This window comes from Caloenas nicobarica, chromosome Z (assembly GCF_036013445.1).
Source record: "Caloenas nicobarica isolate bCalNic1 chromosome Z, bCalNic1.hap1, whole genome shotgun sequence".
Taxonomy (NCBI): domain Eukaryota; kingdom Metazoa; phylum Chordata; class Aves; order Columbiformes; family Columbidae; genus Caloenas; species Caloenas nicobarica.
The window spans coordinates 68,582,776-68,593,157 of NC_088284.1; the positions used below are offsets into that span (position 1 = coordinate 68,582,776).

General features: G+C 40.8%; 1 protein-coding gene across 1 annotated transcript in view; it reads left to right on the forward strand.

Annotated features, from left to right (window-relative positions):
* The window catches only part of DGKQ (diacylglycerol kinase theta), a 101,182-nt gene extending 92,202 nt beyond the window's left edge, over window positions 1-8,980 (forward strand). Inside the window, exons 22-23 of the mRNA XM_065657292.1 lie at window positions 1,205-1,357; window positions 2,509-8,980. Of these exons, the coding sequence (XP_065513364.1) occupies window positions 1,205-1,357; window positions 2,509-2,607 (252 nt within the window). The 3' untranslated portion in view covers window positions 2,608-8,980. The remainder of the gene's footprint in view (window positions 1-1,204; window positions 1,358-2,508) is intronic.
* The last annotated feature ends 1,402 nt before the right edge of the window (window positions 8,981-10,382 follow it).

Sequence of the window (10,382 nt, forward strand, 5' to 3'; positions counted from 1 at the left end):
TCCAGAAGGGCAGGGAACTGCTGGAGAGAGTCCAGCGCAGAGCCACAAAGATGATGAAGGGAGTGGAGCATCTCCCTTATGAGGAAGGGCTGAGGGAGCTGGGTCTCTTTAGCCTGTTGGAGAGGAGACTGAGGGGTGACCTCATTAATGTTTAGAAATACGTAAAGGGTGAGTGTCACGAGGATGGAGCCAGGCTCTTCTCAGTGACAACCAATGGTAAGACAAGGAGTAATGGTTGCAAACTGGAATACAAGAGGTTCCACTTAAATTTGAGAAGAAACTTCTTCTCAGTGAGGGTGACAGAACACTGGAACAGGCTGCCCAGGGGCATTGTGGAGTCTCCTTCTCTGGAGACATTCAAAACCCGCCTGGACGCCTTCCTGTGTAACCTCACCTAGGTGTTCCTGCTGCGGCGGAGGGATTGGACTAGATGATCTTTTGAGGTCCCTTCCAATCCCTAACATTCTGTGATTAGAAGAAGTGGTTTGGTAGAGATCCTTAAAATATTTTTGAAGTTTGAAGCAACAAGGAGTGTACCCATTGCTTTGGAATATGAATGTTACTAAACCTGTGCTCTGGTTTTGTCATCTTATGTTAAGGTTTTTACTCCCATGTTTGGTGTCTGTACACATTCCCCAAGAGAATGTTGCAGCAGAAAAGTTCACTCTGCTTCACTTTGTACAGTTAACGCTCAGCCATTAGTTGTAGTTGAGTATATATATATGCTATTGATTATATATATAATCTCTATATGTATATAGATATATATCTATATGGAGTTGAGTTTGGGAAAACTCTCCCTTTTAGTAAAGTGCTTTTATACTTTTGAGTTCCACATGTGCTGAAGTCTGTGTGTATATTTACGTGTTTTGAAAATGTGTTTACTAGGCTATGGTGGGGGAAGTGTAAAAGCAAATAAGACCTTTGTTGAGCGCATGCTCCCTGGCCAACCCGAGCAAACAAATTACCTCAGTGCTTCCAGCAGCCTGTGCAGGGGTATCTGAGTTCTTCATGCACTAACTTAAATAATTAATGCTGTGTCAGTAAAGGCATCTTATCCAGATTATGCCTAAATGGTTCTTTTTACCTGAAACTTAAAATGTCAGGTGAGGATAAAATTCTATCCACCCAGTTTAAGTGCAGCTGATATTTGTGCATCTTGTTGGTTGCGATGATTGATATTCTGGCTTGTACTTCCTAACAGGGTCAAGTCCAAGGTGGTTTTCGGTCAGGAATCCGCATAGCCCAAGGCTCATATTTTCGTGTAACGCTCCTAAAGCCAATTCCAGTTCAAGTTGATGGAGAGCCCTGGATTCAGGCCCCTGGCCAGATTATTATTTCTGCTGCGGGACCAAAGGTACTGGCTGTAGGTTTGTCTTAGCATGTTGACTTTGTTTCATCAGTGGATATTATGATATTTTCTTGCTCATCTGTTATGTTCTGATGGTTAACTTTAAAGAAACTGGTTGGCATGGTGTGGTAACTGTTGGATAAATACACAGCAGTTTCTACAGAGGATGGTTTGATGGCCCTCTCTACTGCCTCAGATGTGGCTTGTGTTTAAAAACAGCAGTCCCTGAGGTTCAGCCTAGTGACTTAACTTTTTCCCCTGTATTGAGACCTCCAGGCAGTGTTGCTTGTCCCGGAGCAGATCACGGTTATGAGGGCCATGGCAGAACTGCGGTGTGCGGGGTAGGAAGCAGTCTGCTGGCAGTGCTACAGGAGGGAGGGTCTGTCAGAGACCAGCAAAGGAGAAAACTGAATAATGGAGGAGGAGGGTCTGAGAAAATACTTTGGAGTAAATGATGTCTGTTTTTCCTTGGTATCTCAATGTATATGTAGATGGAAAAATGCATCAGCTACCTAAGAATTTAACTTCTTTGTTCACACTGAAGTTGTGAAATAAACATTTTGCAGTAGTTGACTCTGGTGCGCACCAGTCTACACATTTGTCTGCTACCTTAAGGATGTTTTTTTAACTCACAGAAATTTGTTGCTACAGGGAATGTTGGAGAATATGTAGCCCCACCAGGAGGGCTACCAGAACAATGGCCCTTGCAGAGGAAAAATGGGTGAAAAAGAGGCTCATACCTCAAAAATTTTGGAATATGTTAAACTTTGTTCTTTTCCTGAGAGAAGGGTGGGAAAAGAAAAAGAGAGAGCAAACCTAACTTGTCCTTCCAGTGACAAATATTTCTATCTTTCTATCAGGTTAGTGACTAATAGCATTATCTGTATATTATGTGTATGTGTGTACATGAGTGTGTATGCACACACATACATATCTTTATACATCTATATACACATACATACATGTGTATATATGTTTATGTAAAAAAAAAACCCCAGTTAATACTGTAGCTTTATAAGGGTAGGTGCTTCAGATAGTTGTGTACTTCTGCTGCAGTTCCAATATTTTACTCATTTACTAGTTAGTTGCCTTAGATCTGCTTATAGGTGACTACAGATACTTGAATACTCACTTTCTTTTAAAACATTCCATTATAGGTCCACATGTTGAAAAAATCCAAGCAGAAACAGAAAAAAACTGGAAGCCTGAAAGAGATGAGAGTGGATAGCATGTCAGTCTCTGAAGGAGGACGCTAAGTGAAGACCTGCGCTCAGCAGCAATGCAACACAACCACTGTAGATACCAAGATAGTTCAGTAAAACCAAGTGCAGACAGCTGGTGAAGAGGGTTATGAGTGTGCCTTTCATTACATTTTGATAGTACTGGGTTCTACTTCATTTTTCAAAGATAGTGCCTCATTGCTGCAAATAACTATTACGTACCACTTGTCTCCTCCGAAATGTTTACTTTGGGTTACTTTTCCATAAGCCATTTTCCAGTTTTCCCTGTATATAGAAACTGAGGCCAAACAGAGATTCCAAAATGCTGAGATTCCTGCATCTACTTTCTCAAAGACTCTTCTCCTCCTCCCAGCTTTTTTTTAAAGAAAATAATTCTGTAGATAAATTTTGGGGCATTGTTCCGTAAGTGAAAATGTGTTCCTTTAAATTACTGCTCACAGTAGCCTACCAACCAAAAAAAGGCAAAGACATGAGCTGCTGAGAACTCCTTAGACCAGTCCAAATAGCATGACTGAAACAGTACTACTGTAAAGAGAAAAAGAGAAAACACAGGAGAGGTTATTTCTATAAAAGGAGCCCTGTGCACTGGGAAGAGAGAAAGTACTAGAACAGCTGAGTCAAAATATTTCAGAGAGTTTACTTCAACAGTATTTGGACAGTATGAATGAAGGGGAAACAGCTTGTAGAGCAGGTTGTCAACTGCAGCTTAGTTTCTCCTGTATTATTCAGGAAAAGCCTGTTTCAAAAGGTGTTTGAATTTCAGCAGCTACCACTCTAACATAAAAAGGGAACAAGAATACCTGAGGCAGTATTACATTATACTGATTATTTTCTGTCATTGAAACCATTATCTTTGACACCAGCCTTTTCTTCTTAACTTCTGCTGTTTAATTTTCATTAATTTGTCACAGTTGGATTGTAATTTAACAGCGTGCTCAAAGACTAAAAGAATAATCACTGATTACAGTAAGAGAAGTACCGTTTAGTGTTCACCTAAGTAAATTAGCACAGTCGTGTTAGAGCTGAACTGAAGTGCAGTGTAGCTTCCCTGAGGAGCCTTAGGAGGTATTGAAGCCTGTAGTGTGCATGTAACATGCTGTAGGCTTCAGATAACTGGGAATGCGATAGCACCACCGTGTGAACTACAACTTATCTTTTTATTCAACACGCAAACTAGACTCATACTATTAAGGAGACAGTGTGTGGATAGTACCGAGCTAAAATCCTTGTCTCCTGATCATTAAATGCAAGTTTGTCTCCATTTCAGAACCCAGGTATGAAGGATCAGCTGGAGCTCCTCTGGCATCCCGGTACCAGCATTACAAGTAGGAAGGGTGAAGTGATGTATTTCAGGGTGTGCCCCTCAGGATGGAGCTCACAAATTAGAGAGGAAATCTGAAATAGATTGCTGCTTGTATTGTCCAGAAAGCCAGAGAAACTGCTTTGTGTCCTTGGGGCAGCAGAAAGAATGCATGGTCTGCTTTCCAATTGCTGACTCAGTAATGGAGAGCAAAACTTGACTTTTTGTTACAGAAAACATGCGTAAGCTTTAAGACTGACCACCTTCTACAGCCCAAGTAAATAAACCTGTCTTACTGTTTTTCCAGACATATATCACCCTGCAGCTGACAGTGTTTCATGTTCTTGGCTCATTAATGGCTTGGCTGTCTCTCCCTGTTGCTCAGTATCTGTTATCTGAAATAATATGAAACTCCCAGGCCCCAGTATTTTAATCAGAGGGCCCCTTACTGTGAGATATCGTTCCAAGGGCATTTTCCATCCCTGGAACTCTGCAGGAGCCTGTCTCAGGGTAGTGCTGCAATAGCACGGTGACACAGCTATGACTGTGTTCTCCTCTCAACTGCTGGAGGGGATCCTGGTGGAGGACAGATAGGCTTGGAGTTTTCTTTTTTCTTTCCCTTTTCTTTTTGTTTCCAGAAACGAACTCCCACATGTTGTCTGGGTAGATGAGTGTCACACTGGAATGAAAATGTATCTTAAGAAAAACACACTTGGCATTTAAGGTCTCTCTTATTAAGTCCTTCTTAGTGTGTTTTGAAGAGAAAACAGGTTCCTTGGTAGTTGAGTTAGGAAAGCTCCTGTAAAGCTTTTAAAAGAAGGAACTCACCATTTAACCCTTCTATTAAGATGTTCCGGTTTCTGGTAGTATATTATTTTTTTTTCTGACATTTTCATCACACATGGTATCTGAGAAGGCTTAGTATTGTCTTCCATAGTATGTAAGACTTCCTTGAAGAGAGGAGATAACTCTTTGCAGTTAAGACAAAACATTCTGACTTAGCCTTTACATTTAACAAAACAATGCAGTATAATTTACATGATAGTGGGCAGATAAATGATTCTCTGAGTCTTTGAGTAACACTGCCTGAGAACCTAGCGGTCACAGCCAAGTGCTTTAATGCGATAACAAGTGTAGGGGAAGAGGCTCGGTTCTGTCTAGACAGGTGTTAACATCAGGGACACAGGACACAGGGACGGTAATCTAGAGAGGGAGGAAACGCAGGCTCATTGCTATCCTGAGCACACTCGTCATCCTCTCTCCACTGCCCTGCCTTTTTACCCTGCCTACAAACGACGGCAGGCGCAGGTAGCACAGCGAGCATCCCCGCAGCTCCACTGCTGAGACATGCTCCTGACCTTTCACTAGTGTCCCACGAGGCTTTGCCAGCATGGGGGAGAGAAGAGTCCTGAAAATCAGGGTGCATTTCACATACCCCACTATTGCAGACATGAGAAGGTGGTCAGTTGGTTAAAATCCATTTGGATGGGTGAACACATTACCTCTGTCTTCAGTTAGGAGAAGTGAAATTCAAAAGCTCATCCCTGAGACACAGGTGCTACTTCAGAAGATTTGCTGCTTTTTCCCCCATAGCTTTTACACTTGATTTGTATAGTTTAAATTGCTGATGTTTTCATTGTATTGATCGAAACAGTTATTTTGCCAAAAACTTCTTGTTTATTTATGTGTGTGTGTGTACACGTATGTGTATACATACATATGCACACAACCTTTAAAAACAGTCTATATTGTGTTTCCGTTCACAGTGCCTACTTGTACAGGTTTTGCTGTGTTACAACATTTTGACAGCACTCACTTCTGGATCTTTGTCTCACCAGTTTTGGACAGGACACAGAGCTTGCATGTGTTCCTAGTGGACATGTGCTTTCCAACAAGACATGATGGCAATATAGCGAAAGCACAACTGTGTTTAGAGTACAGTCTCTGCACATGTACAGTTTGAGCTCTTCTTGCTGTTTTTAGATTTTAGTCAAGTCTGTGCGTCTAAAATCAACAGCAATGGCTATTGTAGCATTTTAAAATCTAGAAGAAGCTGTAGCATAGTCCACTGCAACACTTCAATAAGGAGCAAAACTAAATGAACTGTTATAGACAATTTTTCATTAATCTTCACAGTTACCCTCTTCCAAGTATTGTACAGATGGCATTTCTTTAAAAAGCAAATAATGTACTTGTTTTGAATATCAGCTGTTTGGAATTGCTAAGCATTTACGCGTGCACATGACTCTGCGGCACAGTCATTATCAAATGCAGCATCATTTTGTGGGAGGAGAAGGTAAGATGAGCTGTTGTGACACTTACAGATGTATATTGAACACACAATATGTTCAGCTGCACAGGTATTTCAGTCTGCACTCTACCTATTCTTACAGCCTTCATACTAATTGCACATTTCCTGCCTTCCTGCCCTTTGGGCCCAGCCTTTATACTGAAACTGGTAACAAAGGCAAGAGTATGTGGTGATGAATATGCGTGGCGAGCAGGGGAACTGAGATCCTGCTCTAGAACACTGCTCTGGCTATTGGGCTTAGACTGTTCATTAATCTCTGCTTCAGCCGTTTAACATCTGTGCAGCAAAGACTCAGCAGCTGCTGAACTACCTTGGATTCACGGTGACAGTGTTGCGTCATTTTCAGGCTTTGATCTTGTATGCACCAGTGCGTGTATCACTTCATATACTTTTTGCACTTATCACAAAATGCAGGTTAGATAGGCTTAGGTTGTGGCAAAATTGCAGTGTTTGTACTCTTTTTGTAAATATGGGGATGATTCTACAGATACAAAGATGCACTTTCAGGTAACGATAAAACAAGTTTGTAAAATGCAATTGTTTAGGAGTTCCTCTGACTGCAGCATTCCTTAATCTCCATCCATCTCTAGTACTGTGTTCTTGAAAGCCTGCTTGGGAATGAAAGATGGTATCTTCCTCCCATTGCAGTATGTATTTATAGCTGACATTCGTATATATTTTTAAACAATTACAAATTGGCTGCTAAGATTTAGGTTTATTAGACTGATTTTATAATGCATAAAAATAATGTTAAAGTTTTATTTATAATGTCAACATTTACTGATTTGACACTTGGCTTGTAGGAGAGATCCAACTCAAAGCCTTCATTCCTTTTGCTATTTAATGGTTTGGTTTTTGTTGGGGTTTTTTTGGTTTGTATTTTTTTTTCTACGGTGTGGCCATTGTATGTATGGAATGCAGTGAAATGAATGCAAATTACTAACCTTAATCTGCAATTAGACCAGGAGTTTCAATGTTTACAGGACAGTGACTATTGATTGTAAACCCATACATGTCAGGTGAAACAGTGCACTCTTTCCATGCTTTGGAAGCATTGTTTCTGCTTTCTGTGTCAATTAATGAAATAGCTGCCTTTTGGTTTAGATTCCTGGTTATGTCCCTTTGGAGAGATTTAAATGTGGGTGATGACTTTTCTGCCGTGGTCTCATAGGACAGAATTTCTACTGATACAAGTGTTGTATTCAACATGTTTTCTGAAAGATTGACTTTATTTTTTGTGAAGGTAATTTATGAGAATGTTTTATAAGCAGACCAGTGTTGGTGAAAAAGTTGGTCTGAAGTCTTGAAATACATGTGTGTAGATATTAAAGATGTATCCCAAACCAAAGTATTTTTTAATAGGACACTGTTACTACTGATAGTAGTTATTCCTCTGAGCTCTCCTAGCAACACACCCATTTAACATGTCACTGTGCACAGCTCAAGTGTCATTTGGGAGACGACTTTGATTCCAGAAGATGTGGCTTCATGTATATTGTGCGTATCCCATAGTACACCTCTGGCAGCAACTTCTAATACAAAATCAGCTGTAGAAGGCAGAATTTTTCCCTCGTACAAATTACTGTCAGTTAAAGATCAGAGAGCCTGCCCTTGCGCCTGAGTGCAGGAATGTTCCAAGTCTGGTGACTGACGGGCTCTTACAGTCCCCTCTGCTGTCCACAGGGTGAGTCCCGTGTCAGTCCTTCTGCTTTCTGAAGGAAGGAAGGTGCAAATCAACATGCCTGTGTCAAGCAGTTAACAGCTTGCCTCGCCATGGCATCCCTTTGTGCTGCTGATCTTGCCAAATTGGGTAGCAAGAGGTGCTTGAAGAATTACTGAGTATTTATTGTGTAATTTTAGGTGCTTATAAAGCCTTCACTGCTATTTTAAAGCAAAATTTTGGGGATCTGTAGCATAGCAATAGTTGTATAACTCCAGCTTTCTGAACATGCTAAAAGCAAGTTATCCTTGTCATAGTTTAATTAGCAATGGTGTAGATAATAGCAATCAATACCTTGAAGCTGCAAGTTCCGATTATTGGAAGGGAGCAACTCCACTTTGAATGCAAAGCATCACACAGTTTATAATTCACTATAGATTTCCATGTCCCTCTTACTTACGGACCATCTGTGATGTTTTAACTCTTCTCAAACTATTGCTTTACTGTTGCTTGAATAACTACGTTTTTCACCTCTGGTTATTTAAATCATCCAACATCAAGCAGTTTTATGAAATGCTAATTTAATATCAAAATACTTTAAGATGTCTTACAGCATTTCTTGTGAATGTTCTAATACATTGGTAAGGAATCATCTTGGCCCCACAAGCTAAGGTAAGCTGACTATTGAACAGCTTAGTTATTGTCTAATGTTTATTCTTTGTGCATCTGCCTAATAATTCTCAGAATAAAAGCCTAAATACAAGCATTGAAGTGGTTGAAAACTGTTTCCACATTGTGTGCCTCAAACCAGTAATGAATTTTCACACATTTACTTGTGGATTGGTCTCAGAAACAGGCTTCTAATAATGTGACTTGTTTCTCAATGTCCGCCTTGCAAATCACTATGCTGTGGTAACTTGTCTACAAGTAACATACCTAGTGTACTAACTGGTTTAAAAAAAAGGTAATTTATAAAAGATGGACTTTTATTATTTAAACATCTGTTTGTCCTTGGGTTATGTTCTTAGAACAATTCTGTATATATTTTGCAATATGTGTTTTGTGTTTGATTGGATTGTACATTTTGCACTTATTTGACATTCTGTATTCTAAGTATTATTTACAAGTTTCAGAGTTCTATAACTAGAATTTGTCTGTGAAAAATACAACATCTCTTCTACCCTGCATGTTTGTGGAGTAGTCATGCTTTAAAAAAATAATGAAATACACTTCTGCAGAGAAAAGTGTAATTTGTTTCAGCTAGGCACTACTTTTATAGGTATTGTGTAGCCTTGCTGCTTGAGATGGGGTCACGCTTCATGAGAAGGTGGCTGTGTTGCAGCAGTGTTATTTCATAGGTTTTAGTTTCTAGGATGACACCTATGCACTTTAAGTTTGAGCCCTGCAACATTCAAGCACTTTTAGAACCCTTATTTCTGTGGGTAGCACTTACTCTAACTGGTAAAATATTTCTGTGATAGCACCATAGTGTGTTAAGCACTTTCGTGAGTTACTTCAATGATGATCCAGATTTTCCAAGATGTTTTTTTACAAATGCTTGCTCTATTTGCACTCCTTAGCAAACACATGACCTGGTGTTTTCAGGCTGTGGAGAACAGGCCCATGCGTAGCCCCATTGTACTTGGCTTGGGTGAGCAGTGGTTGACCTGGCCTGCACAACCCAAGGGCCAGACCCCATAGACCTTGGCCTGGAGGGAGTCAGCTGGGGCAAGAGGAAGGGTTGTCCAGGGAGCAGAACCCAGCTGGAAACTGCCCCACTGTGGGCAGACAGCCCACCCCTCCCTGGAGGCCAAGACCCATCGGCTCCTGGCCTGCTTCATGGTTGATGGGATCCATCAGCTTGATCCATTTAGGATGTCCCTGCTGCAGTAACCCTTCCCCTGGCATGGAGTGATGGTTTCTCCCCACTCTGTTCAACGATTGCAGAACAGGGGAGAGCTTGTTTTAGCCCTAGCATCTCAGGGTGAACCTTACTGTTCCTTGCTGAGCTGCAAATCAGCTCCTCTGAAACACCTACAACCACATTTTTAAAACATATATAGAAAAACCTCAGTTCAGGACTACTATTCTGGGAAAAAAGGAGAAGCAAACAAAATATTTACCTTCATGTAGAGGGGAAAAAACAAAACCAAGAAAAAACAACCAACCCACAAAACACCCAAATCTGAAGTGTTCATGGTTTAACCATGCTTTATGCTGACTAGCTTGCCTTAAAAATGGAAGAAAAATTGCCCTGTGTTAACTGGGGAAAGTGAAGTAGCGTTTTCTGCTTACTCTTTCTCCAGGTCCTAGTGGTGGTGTGGCACACTAAACCAAACTGCTCTTCACATAGTGTGTGCTTCTTTTCAACCTTCACACGTTGCAACCTAGCACATATTTCAAATATCCAGTTACAGAAGCCAGCCAGGCTGTCTGGTGGCTAAAACACATGTACCTGGAGGACATGGGAAATCTCCGTGGGTGCTGAAGGTGGTGAAGTCTTTTCAAATGCTGCCTGC